Genomic DNA, 22,315 nt, shown 5'->3' with positions numbered 1-22,315 from the left:
ATTCTGTTCAACAAGCACATAATTACCTAAATGTTACTGACATTGAAAGCATGGAGCTATGAGGGTGATCAGAGTAGTGTGACAGTTTTTCCGATGGCAAAGCATGTTATTAAACCACAGAAAACACTTCTAAGAAAGGACACGATATTACAGAAATAGTAAATCAAGCCTTGTGCATAACTTTTGCACAGAGCCATGAAATGAAGCTACAAACTTATAAATTTTTTGTTGGTGACATCTAATGTTTCAGAATAGTGTAATTTTTAGCCCATTCATTTGGGGTAATCATAAATGGCTAGAGTTTGCATGAAGAATGCATAATACTGTGACAAACAGGGAAATATCATGACAATTTTAATGGCTTGTGCATGCCTATTTTCTATTTCTTGGTAATAGCTTATTTGCTGTGTAATTAAATCAAAGACTGCTCTTAAGGAAGAAGAAGAAATTAAAAAGTGGCAAAGACAAGACTTTAGCCCAAAGTAAATAATGTCAAAGATCATAAGATAATGGCAGATGCCTCATCAGTTGTGAAATAAACACTTTCCAGATTGACGTTTAGGATGAAAACATGTCCTGAATTGTAAAGATGTTGGTATTAGGAAAGGGAAATTGTTTCTGGATTGTCAGAATGGCTGATACCCCTTTGTAGGGAGACTTGCAGGGGTATGTCTAAATCTGTATTAAGAGACACTTTGGCCTTGTCGAGACTGGATTCATGAGCTGCCCAAGCAACAGGCTTGCAAGGCCTGTTTAGCTGTTCATAGAGGCTCCTGGAGAGAAAGAAGGACCTGTGCTAACTGTAGGAAGTCCTGGCAGAGTGTCTGGATTCATGTAGAGAAGCTGCTGCCTAAGGTTGCCTGTGGAGCCTGCTTGGACATTGAGGTGCTGGAGCGTGTTCAGAGAAGGGCAACGAAGCTGGTGAAGGGTCTGGAGCACAGGCCTTATGAGGAGCGGCTGAGGGAACTGGGGTTGTTTAGTCTGGAGAAGAGGAGGCTGAGGGGAGACCTTATCGCTCTCTACAACTGCCTGAAAGGAGGTTGTAGCGAGGTGGCTGTTGGTCTCTTCTCCCATGTAGTTAGCGATAGGACGAGAGGAAATGGGCTCAAGCTGCGCCAGGGGAGGTTTAGGTTGGATATTAGGAGAAATTTCTTCATGGAAAGGGTAGTCAAGCATTGGAACAGGCTGCCCAGAGAGGTGGTGGAGTCACCATCCCTGGAAGTGTTCAAAAAACGGGTAGACGTGGCACTCTGGGACACGGTTTAGTTTAGTCTACCCTTGATTGGTTTAGTGTGGACTTGGTAGTGTAGGTTAATGGTTGGACTGGATGATCTTAAAGGTTTTTTCCAACCTAAACGATTCTATGATTCTATGATTCTATGGACCATGCACAGCCACGTCAATGGAGAGCAGGAGATGTGGCCGAAGGGTATGGGGAAGGATGAAGAAGCAGATGACTGCAGGGCTAGGCATGAGCTGTCACCAGAGTGTCTACCTGCCCCAGTTAATGGTGGGGAAGGCTCTCTCTGGGAACAGGCAGCAGCATAGAGTGGGGCTCATCAGAGGCCATAGCTTAGCCCCGTCTGGGAACTGGCAGGGATTTTAACAGCTGGAGCTGCTGAAGCAGCCAAACTGCCCCAACACAGCCCTGACCTCAAGGATGAACTCAAGAGGGACAGAAGCAATATAAGTACATCTCACCTCGTAACTATGTTGTACACAACATAAGCTTCCACTGGAAAAATTCATCAGAATGTGAACTTTGATTTCGGGGGCGGGGGGGTAAGCTGGATTTTTTTTTTTTTTCAAAATTGTTACTATGCATTTCACAAACTTTTTCCCAAGTCTGCTCAGTATTATAAAGAAACATGAATGTTTCCCATGTGAATCAAACAAGGTTTATAGCTTTTCACAAGTTTTATTGACATGTGGAACCAAGTGCCTGCCATAATGAAGGAAATTCATGTCAGTGGGAATATTAGAAAGAGAAAAAGAAGGTGATTTATTAGAAGCGGTATCTCTTCTTAAAGCTGGCTTAAATTTATAAGATTTTTCCAGAGTCTGTCTAAAGTTTTTACCGATTTTTGTATCCACATGTGAGCAACATGGAATACTATACTCGCACCATGCTTCTCAAAATGGTTCTGCAAAGACATACTGTGTTAAGGAAGCCTTTTTATTAATGACACTGTACTTGGCAAACGACCCAGGAACCATATCAGCAAGAGAACCATTCAGAAACATGTTTATTTTAAACTTTCAAGTTGGAGTCTCCTGTTTCACTGGGTTTACATGGTTGTAGCTCTTGTGACCCTAGCAGAATTATTCCTAATTTATACTGGCATAACTGAGCAGATTCAAACCTTGGAGAGCCACTGGAAATACCAGTAGCATAAAAAGCTCTGGTTTTAGTATGGCACTTAGAAATGAGCTGGGAGATTTCAGCACTGGGAGAAGTAACTGGAGAGGCTTATCAGACATGACAACTGGAAAGCTAGTGTCATGGAACACTTAGCATCTTCGGAGATAAGAGTTTTAGGTAGTGAATATACCTATCAAACTAATTACATAGTTTATTTTAGCTAATTACATTTTTGGGCAAGGATCCAAATGTTAGTTAGGCAGGATAGGTGGAGAGACATATATATTATCTGTAAGATAAGCCGAGTCAGTAGCAAAGCTTGCGAAAGAGTGCGAGAAAAGAGCACTCGTCATCATTGTAGGCACAATTTACAGTAATAGCATGGAAGGGGAGATTTCAAAGTTTTGTATGAAAATTTCACTTTTACAGTGTTAAGCTGAAATTTTTTAAGGTTGCATTTAGTCGTTTCATGTGTACATGAAGACATTATTAATTTGGCTATAAACCATCTTTCTTTCTATATTAAGTTGATCTGTCAAAGATAAAACCTCCTGCTCTTCAAAGCTACCACAGATGTTCCACATGGATGTACCAGTTCAGCAACAGTCAAAAAAGAAAAGATATTCTTGAGTTCATTACAAGCTAGCCGGAGTCATCAAAATAAATTATTATGGCCAAATATTAAATCTATGAAGACAACAAAATGCAGCAATACCAATTCCTGAAGATGCAGCCTAGTACAATGCTGTTTATTCTAAGATAGCATTCCTATTAGATTTAAAAGGTACCATGAAATTTATGACTGACAAAGAATATTTTTCATCTTTAATTTACAGTCTGTGTGAAAAAGGAACTTGAAAAAAAATGTCCTGCAGTCATTTGTCTCTGATTGTGCCTCAAATTTGCTTATAATAGAAGCCTCTGAAATGGTTTACTTGCAGAGTTTCTGGATGACTAAGCCTATGTTTTAAATAACAGCATGAATGTAGGTAAGGACACGGGACTGGGAAGAAATCTCCTCCATTACTGAAGGTTACTGAATCCCATCCTTTTTCTCTATTTCATATGTAGCTTTTCCATTTTACACTCTTCTTGATGAAGCAGAGACATGTTGAAATACACTGACCTTGAGTGAAATTCTTCACCTGGGCACTTGGACTTTATGCAGGTGAAGACAGATGGTTTTGGGGGAAAAAACACCTACTCTCAAGACAGGTTTCCTGTATTTCATGTGCCTTAGAGACATACACGACATAGGGGCATTCACTGACCCTGCCTTCCTTGCTCCATTCCCACTCCAGCGCATTTTAAGTTTTTAATACTTCTTGGTCATGCATCAGTCCCTGTTCTCTCATGTATTGAGGTACACTGGGCACTTCTGAGATTTCTAGTTAGTTCTCAAAGGGTAACTGCAGGGGCAGTGTTAGGAAAGCGTAGAAGATGCATTTTTTTTCAGGCAAATAAATACAGTAAGTTGGCTTAAGCTCCTATTGCAAAGGAACACTGTAATATTTTTATGGCTCTGAGGTTTAAGTTGGCAACTGATCCATGATGGATGTCAGGATGTCATCCTCTATTCATTTCTGGCAAAAAGGTACTTCGTTTATTTTCACCTGTAACAAAGTGCTGGATCATTCCACAGCCTCCTTAGTAAATGAAATGGATCTTCTCCTTTGTCTTCAATTTCAGGTTGATCCATAGTGGTAAAAAAATAACAATTTATTATAACTTCAGCATCTTTTGATTCTGCCATTACAACTGTTAGCTCACCACTTTCCTTTAAGACAGAGAATGTGATGAAAAACAGTGAGACATCAGGAATAGACATACTGGTACTAAACGATTAATTTGTTTGAAGAATAACAGGGCTTTCTTCCTTTCTAACTTCTGCTGTTTACACTGGGGACTACTCAGGCCTTGAGTGTGCAGACACAGACAAGTGCATCATATAGTTTGTAAACTCATGAAGCTCTGTCTTATTTGATTTGTAGTCCTTATTTTTCCAGAATCACTGTGAAGGCGGTTAGAAAACACTAAGGAAGAGATTTTTAAATGCTGCTTGTTTAGTCTGCTCTTGTATTTTGCAGCTGACACCAGTCTTGGAACAGATGATGTTTATGATGATAAAGGGTGCCAGTGTGATGTGTCAGTAGAAGATCTCACCCCTGCTCTTAAAACTGTCATCAGAGCAATCAGGTGAGTAAAAAATACTGAATGAATAAATATTTGAGATTTCTTTAACTAAGGTACTAATTAACTGCATGTCAATTAATAAAATGGTAGTTAGTTGAACTTATTACATGGCTGTATTTGTTACATAACTAATGCTAATATAGTTTATTTATGCTTCCTTTTCAGCAGTATTTTATTTATAAGTTGAAATATTTTACCTGTTCTGTTACCAGCTTTTCAATGTCTAAAAAAGTTGCATGATTTGATTCAGAAAAGAAAGAGAGTAATGAATGCTGGTTTCCACTATATTTCCTGCAATCCAAATTACTGCAATCCAGTTTGATCAGTTTTACTGAATGTATATCACCTTGCCAGGAAAAGTTATTTCCTCTGAAAGGTTTGGGGTTTATTGCATTTCTGTATTCCTGAAACTGTCTGTCATGTGACTTTTATTTCAACTTTCTTCTTGTAACAGCAGAATAATTACATTCATTCAATTGTGAAAAGCCTTGCCTGCCACTATCCATTGAACTAAATATAAACCAAATAATTTAAAACTAATAGTCTCTTTCTTTTCCAAGAAAGTAGCAAACTGCATTGAAACTTATAAAATTACCTGTACTGAAAGCTTAAACTTAGCATTCACCCTCCTGAGACTGCCAAGGCTCTTCATCTTCCTGAATATTTTGAAGTGCAAATCCTGACAGGTCAAATCCCCACCGTAAAGAGCACATTGACAAGCAAGGAGATCTCATGCATTCCCTCTCTGCTGACAAAAAACCCAAGGTTATTGCTGGGGGTCACCCCACTGGCTCTGCATCACAGTCACATCAAGTGCCCAGCACCCTTCTTGCAAGCAGGCAGCAGCCACAGGGGATTTCTGCAAAACCCTATGGAAAGATGATGTTTTCCTGCAGGGAGACTCTCGCCTTAGTTTTCTCAGCACTATGGGAAGAAAGAACTCAAGCTCTTAATCAAATAATTTCATACAGTGATAACCTGTGGGCTACTCGTATTTCCTTCCACTTTCCACTGATTGCTAACGAAGACAGATAGCGAGTCAGGTTGTTTCTAATAATTTTCTACTAGCACAGACAGCTTGACAGATCACTTGCAGATGTCTGTTCCAACCATTTTTCCAACCAGCCTGGAAATGACCTCACAGGACATGTCAGATACCAGGTCCGTGTCCACAGCCACTGCAACTGGCAACTGAAATGTCACCACCAAGAACCATCTCTTGCCAGCAATGTTTCAGCAGGTGACAGAAATCCTTCTACACAGCGGACACCCACCTACAAGGCAGACCTGTTCCTTCAAACAGAAAATGCTCAAATTAGGAACAATCAGCAATCTTTGGCTCTGGTGCCAAAGATCTGTGTCTGTGGTGTGGCATTTTAAACAGACTGGTTGACTCTTGGCTCCAAGCACACCTTGCCACTGTACTGGCAAGCGATACCAATGGTCATCTCATTCTTAATAGTGTCCAAATTCCTTAAGATCAGCTTGACATTTTAATACTAAATTCACAGAGCTTGTTTTCAAAGGCACCAGTGGATTGTTCAACGCATCACCTGCATCTTTGCTTGGTTCTCTTGGTAATTATCAGCTCAAATGGAAATTAACCAAATGTGAAGGACGTAGTTGGCAAACTTTCTCCACAGTGCCATCCACAGCAATGTTCCAATAAGAGGAGCAAAGATGCAACAGTTTGAATGTTTCAGACATGCACTATTTAACTGATAAGAGTCAACTTTTTAGATTATCTCCAACTTTTTCTCTGCACACTTGGCTTACCAAAACACAACTCATTTCACCACTGAGGTTGAGAATAAGGATTCTGCATCTCCACTTGCTATCAATTAGCCATGAATCTCTCCCATCTCTCCCTGCAAATGTTAGTGTTTCACTAGATTGCAAGCGGCACATATGTCTTTGCTTCAGAAACATACCTTTGTTTGAGATCCGTAAAGCAGTAATATGCCATGATCTTCAGACTTCTGTTAAATGCTATACCTTAATCTCTCAAAAACAAGAGACCGATAATTCCGTTTGTCAGGTAGCCGATACTCCCCTTTCTGATTATTCAGAGTATCTGTTACCTGACTACACTGGGATCTATGCAAACATCTGAAGAAGGATCTGAGACACTATATAGTAACTGTAGAATTTGAAGATGATAACATCTGCCTATATGGAAACTCTGTGCCTCATTTTGAAGTTTGTTTTTAGCAACAGCTTTGAATTGCAAAGGCAATGGGGGAGGGTGGAGGCTGTTTTTCCTTTCTTGCTGGTATACAGGAGCAGATGAAGACAGAAGGTACTTGAATAGCTTCATGAGGCACTATTCAAAAGAACCCAAATGTAAGCACATACATTTGAATCCATTCTGGCTACTTCACCTTGAAAAACTGCAATAAGGGAGAGTAATTATTTTTTTCTGCTTAGAGCTGGGTACAAATTGTTTTACAATGATAGAAATGGTCCTTTTATTTTGGGGAAAAAAATGAAATTAGCAAAATTAATTCATGCCTGAGGGTTTACAGAGGTAGGGCCTCTCAGTTTTGGAATCAGAACTGTTTTTTTTTTCCTGTGAAAGGAGCCTAGAATATGCTGGTTACTCTCAGGTTGGACAGCCTTGAAATAGCAAAAGACAAAAACTGGTTTATTTATAATCTTTCATTTTGGTAATTTCAAAGTGTACTGCTCAGTTTTGACCTTGCTTACTTACATTTTTCTGAGGACTACTTTATTCTTCAAAACAAACTTTTGATTTTAAACAAACAAACCCCCAAACTTTCATTTTGAAATGGTCAAAAAAGGAGGTGGAGAAAATAGTCCTTTCCTGAAAAAGTTCTTAACATATTGGCCCTTTCCAAAAATAGGACTCCCAGCCAGTCCTACTGAAGACCCACTGAGCAGACCTGTCTGGTAACATGTCAAGCTGTCAGCCTTCTCTCAAAGCCCCTCAAGCTGAGTCTTGCACAGCCCATCTCTTGTGCTACCCCCTCCTACTACAAACTCTCTGTCAGGAAAGATCAAGTGAGGCAGTAGGGGAAGTAAGGAAAAGCTGCCCGATGCATTTGCACGATGTTGGGTGAGTAGGGAACAGATGGGTAGCGTGGTGAAACATGGCGTGCTCCACAGCGTTCCTTAGGCCAGGCCAGCATCAGTCCTCCTCCTCTGCAGCCTCCGGCTGGCATCAGAGCAGTGCACAAAGCAGTTCTTCCCAGTGGTACACTGAGCCTTTGTGCCAGCAGGTTTTGTAGCACTACTCAACCAGCCCTAGTCTTGTCGTGAACAAAAAGCCACTAACATCCTTCAGAGTTCCTGGAGACTAACAAAAGACATTGCATTTTCCAGCTCTCTCTGTTAGTTCACAATGATGAATGTATATAAAAGAGACTAAAAAGAAGATAAGGATACCTTGTTTCCATATATTGAGATATCTCTGATCGTTTTTCATAGCAAGAGGCACTAAATTCTATAATACTCTCCACAATGGAAATGATGAAATTATTTCACTATTTATGGAATATAAAATTAGATATGAGAAGCACAAATAAATATGCAATAGGAAATAACTGCAATGGCAGGAAGATGAACGTGCTGACCTAGGAGGTCTTTTCTCTCTTTAACTCTAGTGATTGCATAGATATATTTTCATTTGTTGTTAATAAGAAATAATAATAATAAATGTAGCTAAAGGTAATGAAATTTGAGAATTCTTGAGCTGATAAGCTATATAGTTGAATAGTGTTACATATTTAATAGCCAAAGAAGGAAAATATCATTTACTATTTACGTTCAGTCTTTGAAATGTTTCTGCTACACCTATAAAATGTATTTTTAGCAGCCATTATGAATTTGTTCAGTAGTGGTGCTTCAGAATCCTGTATTTCTTTTAAAGCCCAACACATTGTATATTTTCTGGCCAGATGGTCTTCAGAGTCTAGGCAAGGCTCTTACTTGTCTGTTTGGCTACGACAGCGCTGTGCTTGGCAGAAAACAATGTCTCTGGCTCCTAGGGGATGGGTTAGTCCAGGTCAAGACCCGAGAGAGGAGACAACATTGACCACACATAGTGGAACTACCTCTCAGCCACGTTTGCCTGTTGGCCTCTCTATATTGGCTCCCAATCTCTTCTGCACGTTGCAGTTTACCAGGAAGAGGGTTATTTGGCAAGCTAAGGGTAGACAAAGAGAGGAACCAGCACAACTAAATCTGTGTGCACCTGCTTTGCTGATACATTAAGGGAGCAAACAAGCTGTGGGCACCTCATCTAGCTATGGGCAAAACAACATACCTGTCTTTTAATCTTTAAGGCAGGAACCATGTGTGAGTTAGTACCTGAGTCCCAGTAGAATGAAGCCCCAGTTCTTCCTGAGATAGTGACAAGACTGACAAGATACAGGTTTAAAATAATAACATGAGTACGACAGGGCTGCACAAGGATTAGAGATGTTCTGACTCAGTGCCAGTCTCGGTAGTGCACTAATGACAAGCAGAACAGCTTTTAATACTGGAAGGGGCAACATGAATGGAAAATAAAATGCAACAAATGCCAGGAAAGAGATGCAACCTGCACATTCAGAAAACACTGATTCTAGCTCAGTGCTGATCCTGCATTTGACAAGAGTTAAATGAAATGGATGCTGCTTTTGGCTGCTAGGGGGTCAATAAGACAAAAGTTGGTATTTGACCTGCAACTTTCTGCAAATTACCAGGCCATGTAAAGATTAGTGGGACCTGTGGTTTAGATGTTAACTATAGACAAAGCACTTTGATATATTGGTCTAATTCAACACAAAAGATTTTTCTTCTGCTCTCCTCTGGATGCATCATTGAAATAGGCTACTTTTTATGGCTAATGCTCACCAGAAAATTGTCACACTTGTGACTTGAGCACGTTTACAACTGTGTATAGTCTATCACATTAGATTTGAGTTTTGAAATACCACCTCGCTACATGGCATACAGCGACTTAAAAATACAAATAGCGTTTTAAAAAATCAGTGGGTCTACACGCTTTGTTCTTTTGGGTTAATTCTTACTTTCAGTTACTGCTTTTTGGTCAGTACTAGCAGTTCAGTATTGCCAGTGGCGACTCAGCTTAGTTTATGATGAGTCTGCTTTGCCCTCTTGTGGTATAACTAGGAAAGACAGACCCAGCTCTGGCTTGCTCTCTTCCTCCTGGTTGTGTTAAGGGCTGGTGCCTCAGACCCTTGGGGTATGAATCACTTTATTCTCCCTTTTTTGAACGGGTAGGTTATCCACCTGCGCCCGCATAACTGAACCCTTCGTTTTTATCACACAGGAACACACCAGAATAGGAAACTTTTTATTCTAGAAGCACGAACGAAGGAAGCTCAAAGGCTTTTTTGTTCAAAAGTCAACTACTACTTCTGAATATGCTCTATATAGTTGTAATAATCTCTCAGGATGGTTGTTCAAGCCTGTCAAGTTCAATTACATAGTTATTTCAAGATACAGAAGGAGAATTGAATTTTTAAAATTGACAGTAAATAACTATGGAGAATCAACTAAATTTAATAACTGCAAAGCGGTTGCTAGGCTCCATCACTGAAAGGATTCAGGTTTTCTGTTTCTTAATTAACTTCCAGGCTTTTAAAACACCAGTCTTTTATAACCTTGCAATTTTTTTTTCTGTTTTTGTAAAATTTTATGTATTCAAAGCAAAAAGAAGTAAGGAATATGGGTCTGTTCCAAACCCTGCTGAAGTTAAGATGGCAATACATGAGCTAATAACTAAACCAGAAATAGTACAGTTACACCTCACTAATATAGCCATAAGGCTTTCAGTCCCATGTTTCACTTCTGAACATTATGAACAAACTGCCTCAATAACCAAAAAAGCTGTTATAAAGCTGCAAAGCAGTAATAAAGACTTTTGTGCACACTGATTAAGAAGCTTCTATGACTGTTAATAAAAGTTAGTCTTCTGTCTCTTCTCTTGTAAAATCACCCAGTTGTGGTTAAATTCAGTTGTCTTCAATGATTCTATTAATCCTCTGGCTCTGCTCTTCTAATAGAGTTTCGTATTTTTACTTTTTCAAGAGCATGAAGTAAAAAATTGTGACCACCAAAACAGAGAGAATAATAACAAAAGAATGATACTTTCTTGTCTGTCAGCTACATCATTTATTCTTTGTAAACTGGAAAAAGATACAGATTCCAGGAGATTGTCTGTGCTGCCAGACTATTATGAACAGAACATCTTGGCATTATTTGACAGCTAAAAGAAAAAAAAAATCTGCATTCCAGCTTTAAAGGCCTTCAGATTACAAAAGATGCCAAAAGCCATTAGTCTGTAGAACTGGCTGACAATGGAAAAGAGGAAAGTGCATCAAATGACATATTTAAAACTGCATGGAGCTCAGTCCTGAACTGTCAAGGTGATGGACTACTCCTAACAGGACTTTTCCATTTTTAATTTCTATAATCAGAATCTTACTTGGTTAATATTCAAGGATCACCTCCTCCAAGCTCTGGAGTGATGCATCCCAACAAAGAGGAAGCCAGGCAAAAACACCAGGAGGCCTGCATGGATGAACAAGGAGCTCCTGGACAAACTCAAACACAAAAAGGAAGCCTACAGGGAGTGGAAGCAAGGACAGGGAGCCTGGGAGGAATACAGAGAAACTAGCCAGGCAGCCAGGGATCAGGTTAGGAAAGCTAAAGCCCTGATAGAATTAAATCTGGCCAGGAACACCAAGGGCAACGAAAAAAGCTTCTGTAGGTACGTTGATGTTAAAAGGAAGGCTAGGGAAAATGTGGGCCCTCTCCAGAAGGTAATGGGAGACCTGGTTACCCAGGATATGGAGAAGGCTGGGGTACTCAATGACTTTTTTGCCTCAGTCTTCAGCGGCAAGTAGTCAAGCCACACTGCCCAAGTTGCAGAAGTAAAAGGCAGGGACTGGGAGAATGAAGAACCACCCACGTAGGAGAAGACCAGGTTTGAGACCATCTAAGGAACCTGAAGGTGCACAAGTCCATGGGACCTGATGAGATGCATCCATGGGTCCTGAGGGAACTGGTGGATGAAGGTGCTAAGCCACTGCCCATCATATTTGGGAAAGTCATGGCAGTCCGGTAAAGTTCCCACTGACTGGAAAAGGGGAAACATAATGCCCATTTTTAAAAAGGGAAAAAAGGAAGACCTGGGGAACAAGAGGCCAGTCAGTCTCACCTCTGTGCCCGGCAAGATCATGGAGTAGATCCTCCTGGAAACTATGCTAAAGCACATGGAAAATAAGGAGGTGATTGGTGACAGCCAACATAGCTTCACTAAAGACAAATCGTGCCTGACAATTTTGGTGGCCTTCTACAACAGGGTTACAGTGTTGGTGTGTAAGGGAAGAGCAACTGATGTAATCTACCTGGACTTGTGCAAAGCATTTGACATTGTCCTGCATGACATCCTTGTCTCTAAATTGGAGAGACATGGATTTGATGGATGGACCACTCAGTGGATAAGGAATTGGCTGGATGGTCACACTCAAAGAGTTTTGGTCAATGGCTCGATGTCCAAGTGGAGACCAGTGACGAGTGGTATTCCTCAGGAGTCGGTATTGGGACCGGCACTGTTTAACATCTTTGTCGGTGACATGGACAGTGGGATTGAGTACACCCTCAGCAAGTTTGCTGATGACACCAAGCTGTGCAGTGTGGTTGACATGCCTGAGGGAAAGGATGCTATCCAGAGGGACTTTAACAGACTTGAGAGGTGGGCCTGTGTGAACTTCATGAAGTTCAGCAAGGCCAAGTGCAAGGTCCTGCACATGGGTCGGGGCAATCCCAAGCACAAATACAGGCTGGGCGGAGAATGGACTAAGACCAGCCCTGAGGAGAAGGACTTGGGGGTGTTAGTTGACGAGAAGCTCAACATGACCCAGCAATGTGCGCTTGCAGCCCAGAAAGCCAACTGTAACCTGGGCTGCATCAAAAGAAGTGTGACCAGCAGGTTGAGGGAGGTGATTCTCTCCCTCTACTCCACTCTCGTGACACCCCACCTGGAGTACTGCATCCAGCTCTGGGACCCCCAACATAGGAAGGACATGGACCTGTTGCAGTGAGTCCAGAGGAGGGCCACAGAGATGATCCACGGCTGGAGCACCTCTCCTATAAAGACAGGCTGAGAGAGTTGGGGTTGTTCAACCTGGAGAAAAGAAGGCTGTGAGGAGACCTTATTGCGGCCTTCCAGTACTTAAAGGGAGCCTACGAGAAAGCTGGAGAGGGATTTTTTACAAGGGCATGTAGTGATAGGACAAGGGGTAATGGCTCTAAACTGAAAGAGGGTAGATTGAGATTAGATATAAGGAAGAAATTCTTCACTATGAGGGTGATGAGGCACTGGAAGAGGTTACCCAGAGAAGTTGTGGATGCCCCATCCCTGGAAGTGTTCATGGCCAGTTTGGATGGGGCTTTGAGCAACCTGGTCTAGTGGAAGGTGTCCCTGCCCATGGCAGGTCCCTTCCAACCTAAACCATTCTATGATCCTATGATTCTGTGATACTTCAAGCTGTATACCAGTGACAAGCAATCTCATTTTTAACTGGAAGTTACCGGAATGGGAAATATCAATGACCTAAGCACTGTGGGAAAAGGCTGATATTCTTTGGAAGAACATTTACGTATAATACAGAAAACAGTACAGGATCACTATATGATAATTAATCTGACTCTACATACCTATTATCATAATGTCTGTCCTAACTATAAAAAGTATGATTTTCCTAAATTCCACTAGAACATCACTAATCTATTTATATCACAGAGTGAGAGCCATGTGTTGGGTTTTATTATCATGCATTTGACTTACAGCTGCTAAATACATATGGAGGGAGTATATTAGAGTGAAATATTGGGATTTGGAATAGGATACCAATTTATTCTCTCTGCTTTTTTAGTTGCAATGGATAGCAAGTATCAGCAGTTTGGCCCTAATGGGAATTCATAAGCTTTGTAACACAGACCAGAATGGCCAACACACATGATCCCTTGGCTTCTCTTCCAGCTCTCTGACAGTTCTCTCTTCCACAGTTCTCATGTAAACCAGACAGAACTGCAGGTTTTACCAGCAGACCTGGAAAATTGACTCACTGTCAATTACTTTGCAAATTTGTCATTTCTATTATTTAAAATTTGCAATTTAATATCAAGCTTTTCATTCTAAGAAGAGCTACTCACCGGACATCACACATTCACATAAGCATCACAGAAACTTGTGCAAGTCTCACATAAAAAACATGTGCCATTCATCAATTTTGGATAGTTACTGTTATCTGATATTTATCTGATACTTAATATTCTGTGGTAAAATTCAAGGAAAAATATCATGAATGCTAATTAAATAATAATTCTCCTAGATTTCAATATGGAACAAATATGAAAACTTCTCTTTAACCTGCAAAGTTTGCTATTAAGCCAGCAAAATAAATTAAAAACAAATACTTAAGCCTGAATGTTAATTAAAAATAAAAATTGATGAAAAATGAATTGGTGCATAAATTTAATTTTTTTACAAAATGGAAAGCAAAGATCTTAAAATGAGCACCAGAAAAAGAATACTATTATTTGTGTTTCTGTAATCAGTTTCTTAGAGGAATCTTCCCTCTAACAAGGACAGAAGTAGCTTAAGCACAAATGTAGCTTACAGGATATCTCACTCAAGTCAGTGGGACTAATTCCAGGTTTAAGTTAAGCATGTACTTCAGAACCTTCCATATCGGGCACCTAGCACAAAAAGCACAAAAAAGCCAAACAGGTGTATAGTGGTAAGTTAAACATGCTCTGCACTCTTTAAAATAGTGTTACCTGATCTCTCTTAAATAACAATTCAAAGGGATAGCTACAACACATTTGTACTTATGCATTTGTACTTATAAAAACAATTTTGCAAAGGGAGAAGTTCACTTGCCCAAGCTGTATTGAAAATATCTTCCACTTAGAAATTAGCTGTCAGATTTTGTCAGTGGAATATGTTGTATTGTTTCACAACTGTTGAAGATAAATCTGTGAAATGCTTTTTCCCCACAGAATTATGAAATTTCATGTTGCAAAGAGAAAGTTTAAGGAAACACTTCGTCCATATGATGTCAAAGATGTCATTGAACAGTATTCAGCAGGGCATCTAGACATGTTATGCAGGATTAAGAGTCTTCAGTCACGGTAAGGAAAGAATAATTTCTGCTCTGCATAAGCATCTTATGTCATTCACTGCATAATGAATGCTGGTAACATTTAACATTCCTGCATCGTATTTGGGTACAAATTGCCATCCATGCTTCAGCCAAGCCTCTCTTTCTGTGAATACAGCTGAACCAGAAATTACATTGTGGGTGAAAACCAAACAAAAAACCATGTATCTAAATTGTCCCCAGAAAATGGAAATCTGACCAATAGAAAACATAATCCTTTATCTGTAAAGTCCATTCATAAACAAGGAATTTATTCATGAGGTTGCCAAAAGGATGAGGTCTGCCTTTCTCCCATCCCAGACTTTCTCTTTTCACATAAAAGAAATTGGGAACTACTGGTAATGTAGTATTTATGTAGCTTTTACGTTCTAGATTCGCAGCAATAATAATAATAAAAAAAACCCCAAATTGCATCATGTGTATCATTACCAGCATCAGGGCTGAGATTCCTGCTTCAAACTGACAACTTTCGCAGGACTTGATGCTGCTGTTAGGACAGGAGCGCTGAGGGTGGCACTGGTACGTCTGTTCCCCCCCAACATCAGACTGCTGGAAAGGCCACCTCCTCTCACCCTCTCAGCAAGTCTAGCCCTTGCTCTCCCAGATGATGGCTAAGTTCTGGCCCCTGGTTAGTGCCAACAGAAAAGAAAAGCTGTCTCTGAGCTAATCTCCAAATGCTCAAAAAGCTTTCATGGTTTTTTCTTAATTTTTTAATAAAATTAGGTTAACTTCTTTCTCGGGTGCTTTTCTGGAGTCCTACGATTTTAATTTTAAATGTACAGATTAGCAAGCACTTCCATATCATCACCGTTTTCAGGAATCACAGCAACTTTTGATTTCTCTTACAGCGTTGACCAAATTCTTGGGAAAGGACAAATCACAGCAGATAAAAGAAGTAGAGAAAAGAATCCTGCAGAGAATGAGACAACTGATGACCTCAGTATGTTAGGGCGTGTAGTCAAGGTGGAGAAACAGGTAGAGTGATTATCTGTGTTGCTTTGCCTTGCTCTATTGCTCATGCCTTTTGTGTATTTTGTTGCCAGCTGCAAAGGCTGAACAGGTGAAATATTTTTCTTTTAATATCTGCTTCATTTACATGTTGAAATAAAATTGATATGAATTGTATTACCTTAACTGTTTTCCATGCACAGAAAAGTAAGGAAGGAAAAATCACAGGTTACTAAATTTTTTTCCCTTTTATCAGCTCGCTTATGAAAAATCTACATGGCTTTTGACAACCTTATTTTTCGGGAGTCAATACTGTATACCAAGCTCCTCCCATTTTTCTCTTCAGCAGTCACATTTTTCCTTTGCTTGGGTTCCAAATATTTTAGACTAGTATTTGGCATTGATGTTAACCTTTTCCTCTCCTCCTGTAGGTACAATCCATTGAGTCAAAACTGGACTGTCTGTTAGACATTTATCAACAAGTTTTGCGAAAAGGATCTGCATCTGCGCTCACTTTGGCTTCCTTTCAAATGCCAGCTTTTGAGTGTGAGCAGACTTCTGATTACCAGACTCCATCAGACAGCAAAGATTTGTCCAATTCTGCACAAATTAGTGGATGTGTATCCAGATCAGCTAGTGCCAATCTGCCTCGTGGCCTACAGCTTATACTGACACCAAATGAATTCAGCACTCAGGCTTACTATGCTTTTAGTCCAGCTATGCATAGTCAAGCAACGCAAGTGCCAAACGATGGACCTGCAACAGTTAATAATACATCAAACCAAATAAACCAGGCAATTAAGCCAGCAACTCCAACAACATTACAAATACCACCTTTCTCATCAATGAAGCATATCAATAGGCCTGAGCCCGTTCATATTATTCCTGTAACCACACAGGAAAATATTTCTGATGTCACCGCTTGCCTTGTTGCATCAAAGGATAATGGACAAGTTGCACAGCCCAGTGCAACAAAGGATCTCACGTGGAGAAAAGGTCTGGATACAGAAGGGGAACCTTTGCTCTCAGTTAAACCTGTGGTGCAAATGGATTTAGGAAAATCTTTATCTGTACAAAACCTTATACAATCAACAGAAGAACTGAATGTACAGATTGCTGGAAGTGACTCCAGTGGTTCCAGAGGTAGCCAAGATGTATACTCCAAATGGAGGGAGTCAAAATTATTTATAACTGATGAAGAGTTGGAGACAGAGGCAGGAACAGAGACTACTGAAGCCATCTCGCGCCCATTAGTGGAAACAACTCTCTCTGCTGACTCTCTAAGGACTGGAATATCAAGATCATCTCAAAGCATTTGCAAGCCAGGGGACGGTACAGAAGCACTCAATCTGCTCCACGTCAAACTTAAATAACAGCTTGTGGGCTTTCTTCATTGGCTGGGTCATTCCTCGAGTCATACATATCATAGCATGAACTGTTTTGAAAGCCTTTTTAATAAGATAAAATCACAAAAATCAGGATGAATCTGAGAAGCAGTTGAATGAGCCCATTATCTCCTAGTTGCATGAAAACGCATGTCTAAGTGATGGCTAACATTCAAATTTACACCTACAGTACGGCAGCCTTTATGTAGTACAGTAGGTTTAAATGACAAGTTGCCTACAAAGCTAATGCTGCAGGATGTATCAAAAAGCAAAAATTTGAGCATTTAGACCTAGTGCCGTTTCTACAGGGCAGAAGTAAAAATTGTAAGGTTTAAAGCACTTTGCTTCTGAACTAATTAAATATATATATATAATGTCCTGATTTAGATAGTTTATGTTTACAACAAAAAAAATTATCTACAGCTGCTAGCAAGGTACCAAGGAAACCAGTAACATGGGATTAGAAATGGCTGCCAGTTGCAAGATACACACATTAGCTCATCAGTAATCAGTTATTTTTAACTCTGAAAAACAGTATGTTAATATCCATCTGATTTTTGGTGATTTAGTGCTGTGGCAAAAGTACCTGACACACCACTATCACATTGTTCTTTATAAAGAGAACATTATTGTGCTATGAAAAGTTTGTATTTTAAGGATGGGGGCTGGCCTCAGAAGTGGATAACCTGGGTGACTGCACTAAAAATTCAGGGGAATCTCTCCTTCTTCCAGTCTCATTGAGGAGCTATCTTGTGAATCTGAAACATTTTGGCAGCAGTAGGTGAGGGAAGGAAGCAAGCACTGCCTTTACTGTAGAAGCTGTATTTCCTTCTGTGGAAGTTTTGGTAATTTTCCTTGCAGTCCCCATGTGATACCATGACAGCACTTCATAAGGCTGGGAAAGGAGGGAAAATGAGGAACTGAAATAGAGAGTAAAACTAAAGAGGATAGAACAGGGAAGAGAGAAAGACAACACAATCAATGAAGAAAAAAAAAAAAAGAATATGGATTTAGATGGGCAGGAAGGGAAATGATGCCAGAAAATAAAAGAAGGAAGGTAAAGAGAAAAAAATATTTCTTTTTTTAACTCCAGCCTGTCAGTCACAGATACTGAGTGCTATTTGCAAAGAAAAAAAGCCATGTAGGAAATCAGAAATGGAAATAGAAGTAGGGAAGACCACCTTAACTGAAAAAACGCTGAAGGCAAGAGGGTTTTTGTTTGGTTGGTTTTGTTTGGTTGCTTTTTAAATAAAAGGGGAGGAGGAGAGAGGGGAAAGTGGTCACACTTACAGCTCAACACAGTGTCCCAACTGCAGTCATTTTTTGTGAACTTCCCAAGAAAGGACCTTCAGACTCCTTCCTCCTAACACCTGAGTTGTCAAATTCAAAGCCTACATCAGACCGAGCATTCCTGCTTGATACATCCTCTTTTTTTCTTACGCTAACCTACACTTGACTTCTGCTGAGAGGCAGGAGCAGTGTTAGTGCCTCTCTGCACATCCCCAGCAAGGCTTCGCCACTGGAAGAACCCTTGCGGAGCCTACACAGGCTTTCGCCCTTCCCAGCTGAACGAGGTTTCTGTGCGTTGCCTCCCCCCAGATTTATACCCCACCTGCACCACAGGCTTGTAGACAACCTGACTTGGGCTCAGCTTCCCTCTAGCAGCAGCAACACCGAATGTCCGGGGGTGCCAGTGCCAGCTCACTCAGGGCAGTGTTTTCTCAAGGCCCAGACCTGCTGGGAACTTACTATGTACATCAAAAACGTCACTCCAGTCTTAACCATGGCTAAATGCTGTAGATTGTATTGTGAAGGACTTGATCCGTTTACTATGAAACCATTGTAATTTCTGCTTCCATATTTCCTTTACAGAGGTATTCCTGGATGTTACATGATAATTTTATTATGTGAAAATACATGCAAACTGTAAGGTGTATATATTGTGTCGTCATACGGGGTCCACGGATGGTACACTGTGTTCCATGGCTTACGCCGGGGCAAACTTCAGCTGTTAAATCCTGAAAGACACCTTGAAGCACAATTTCCTCACCGCTGATTTGCCATATAATTCACCACATTCAGTCTTTCCTGTTTTCTTTTATGTGCAGTCTGATCATACTAAAGCCTGACTACAACAGTAATTTTGTGAGGATAAAGAGGGTTTTTTTCCACATCTCAGTTCATTTAACTATTAACTTATTTGAATGTCTGCAGTTTATCCAGAAAGATCTGTAAGTTTAGTGTCCTATCCAAAATTTGAAAACTTACAAGTTTGTTTCAGGCTTTTCTTTCTTTTTCCTAACGGTTTATGGTGCCTTTCTTGCCTTTCATACAAAGGCATGCTGCCCTAAGCATAAACCTGTGCTTAGGTTCAGTTAAGGAGCAAGAGAGGGCATATGGCAACTGTGTGTCAGTAATGAAACTCCCTTCCCCTCCTTGACGAGATCGAAAAATCAAGGCATCATGAATTGGACTCCACTCTTCCACCTTCACCTGCATGAGCAGATGGTTGCACCCCCATTGAGCCCGGAAGGCGTCAATGGGAGAACTGCGCATCGGCCGGCCCTGCCTGTACAGATTCCATACAGAAACAGGGCCTTGGGTTTTGCTGATAATTTATCTCGTGGAAACTTGGTATTTTTGCCTTAAATGACATGCTTGAGTCCTTCTAATTTTAAGTTAATTTATTTAATACAATTTTGTGCACAAACGAATGAGTTCTATAAATTATGTATGAAAATGTTAATGTCTTTACAAAGTACTAATAAATCCAGAAGATCGTATCTTTTCAAATTATGGTTTAAAATCCTAATTTTTTTCTTTTATGCTCACCATTATTATTTTTGTAGCTGCAAGTCTTATCATATAGGATTTTTTTAATGTAATATTGATAGAAAACAGAAAGAGTAGTGAATATAGGAAATTATGGAGAGAAAGAATTGTTTGTTTGGATTTTTATAAGCTTTGCTCTTATTTCCTCATGAGGAGTTTCCTGTTTCTATGCTCTCTCTTTAAAAGACAGTGTCATGACTGACAGTCATTCATTGGTTTCACAAAAGAAGGAGCTGTCTGGCTTTTCAAGTCTTGTCCTGAGCTGCTTATCAAAGTCCAGCTCATGACAGCTAGTAAGAATTGTTCATGACTAGGGACAAAGGACAATTTTTTTTCTGATTTACAATCCACTTGAGGATTGTTGAAGAGAGAATTTGAACTTAAGTAAGAGCATCAGGAATTAAGCCTTATCCAAATAACTGTTTTCTGATCAGCATGTTTCTTGTACCTGATCGAAGAGAGAACTGAAAAGAATAGTTTTGATTATTATTATTTGTTTAAAAAATTTGTATTTGCTCCTGGCTTACATGATCTATACTTTTTATTTAAATATGAATATAGTGTTTTAGCCTAGGGTTCAAGATTGCAGAGATCATACACTTTTATTCACAGTGCCCACGGTTGTTCCATATGTTTTTGAGATAATCCTACTTAAGAGTGACTGCTCTCATAATAGTATGGTGATGAGTAATTCACCTGCTCTTCTGTGATAAGTCAAATCATACTGAATTGCTGATGTATAGTAGAACATCTGATGTACAGTAGTATTTCTGGATTGGGACCTGCAATCCTTACTCAAGCAAAAATTCTACGGAATTCATTCATTCTATGGAATTCAAGAATTTTTCTTGAACTGGGAGCTCAGATTCAAATCCTTATTTTGTTGGGCATCTGTTTAAAGTGAAAATGGTAATATTCCAGTTATTTCCTGAGGAAACTAATACTTAGCTGAATTTACCCGTGTCACATTGACTATATAAAAAATAACGCACAAAGTATTGATGTAAAAAGGGAAGAAGGGGCATTTTTAAAAAGCACAGAGAAAAGGAGAATAATCAGAAAAGAGGAGTAAGCAGGAAAAGAAAATATAACAGCAAAGGAACTAAAAAAGGGTTTAAACACCTGAGGCTAAATTCATCCTTGGATGGCTTCACTGACTTCAATGAATTCACTGCCCAACTGGGTGAAATTCAGCCTCCATTGGGATAATCAGGCTCAGTTCCACTAACCTTAAAGGAACTGCACCCACCTAGACGAGGAATGAACTTGCCTCTCTGGGCCAGCTTTTATCCTGGCTCATATGTCACACAATCCTTTTGGATTAATTAGGTTTGAATGAAATACAGGTCAGAAAAGAATTTGCCCCAGATATTTCTGCTTCACATTTTTTTTCAAGTGTGTTAATCGACTTAATTCAAATGGATTACAACATCACACAAAGTGCTGTCACTGTCTAAAAAGGTTAATTGATTTTTGAAATAAGAATTGTCCCCTGCAGCGTCAGTGGAAGCATGTAATATTTTCCTGTTCAATCATCCGGATGCAAATGTGGCCATTCATTCAGCTGTGGCCACACACAGGGCAGTTCCAGACATACCCAATATCATCTGCTATCGGAAGCATTTTTTACTTCTCTGAAAGATAAAAAGCCAGTTTCGTAACAGGCTTAGAAAGCACGAAGGTTGCTTCCACTGACACTGCAATGACATTAGCCAGTACATTACAATGTTAATTGTAACTTCTTGACAAAGTTGAATCCATATTGTTGTTAATAAAAATGATTTGAAAAGTACCGTGCTTACTGGGTTTTTTTCCTTACATAAACAATTGAATTGTATGGTGTAAGCACATATCAGGAAAAAAAAAATTTAAACTTGCTCCTTGTTTTCCTTTTGAAGCTTTGTAACTTTTTTATTAAACGGACGAAAACACCACAAAGGAAGTTTACTAGAAAAAAACGTGCACAAACCAGTCTGATATGTTCAGTTTCTGATAACTGTTTACAGCAGAGTTTACTTAAACTTCAGATGTTTCATCACCTCTATGAAAGTTAGTATGGAAGTTATTATTACCTTCCCTATTAGATAAATGGGAATTGATTCAGGATTGGCAATCAGGGGCCAATGCAAGAAGCAGGATTCCTAAGGGAAGGCCCATCCGCTACCTCAGTTAAACTTGAGATGAAGCCCTTTCCTCTGCATTAAATCATGAAAGTTGCTCTAGAATGCTACTGCACCAAACCTACAGCCTTCTTTCTGCACTTAGCTCTTCCTGCACACCTGCTGAAAAAGTTTTAGTATTTGAGTGTAAAGTATTAAGTATAGAGAGCCTGTTCTTGTGCTGAAGTCACTGCCTCTATGGAGGCTTCAAAATCAGAGCAAGATACTTCCATGTAT

General features: G+C 39.8%; 1 protein-coding gene across 5 annotated transcripts in view; it reads left to right on the top strand.

Moving 5' to 3' along the window:
- Positions 1–17,075, top strand: part of KCNQ5 (potassium voltage-gated channel subfamily Q member 5) — a 296,126-nt gene extending 279,051 nt beyond the window's left edge. For 4 of the 5 annotated variants that reach the window (XM_075707166.1, XM_075707164.1, XM_075707165.1 and 1 more), the window contains 4 exons: positions 4,450–4,558; positions 14,594–14,725; positions 15,603–15,729; positions 16,134–17,075. In XM_075707166.1, the coding sequence (XP_075563281.1) occupies positions 4,450–4,558; positions 14,594–14,725; positions 15,603–15,729; positions 16,134–17,075 (1,310 nt within the window). The remainder of the gene's footprint in view (positions 1–4,449; positions 4,559–14,593; positions 14,726–15,602; positions 15,730–16,133) is intronic. The other variant, XM_075707167.1, reaches the window with a different exon arrangement.
- The last annotated feature ends 5,240 nt before the right edge of the window (positions 17,076–22,315 follow it).

The sequence above is a fragment of the Pelecanus crispus genome, chromosome 3 (assembly GCF_030463565.1).
Source record: "Pelecanus crispus isolate bPelCri1 chromosome 3, bPelCri1.pri, whole genome shotgun sequence".
Lineage (NCBI taxonomy): Eukaryota > Metazoa > Chordata > Aves > Pelecaniformes > Pelecanidae > Pelecanus > Pelecanus crispus.
The sequence above is the reverse complement of the archived record's forward strand: the minus strand, read 5'-3'. Positions and strand labels throughout refer to the sequence as shown.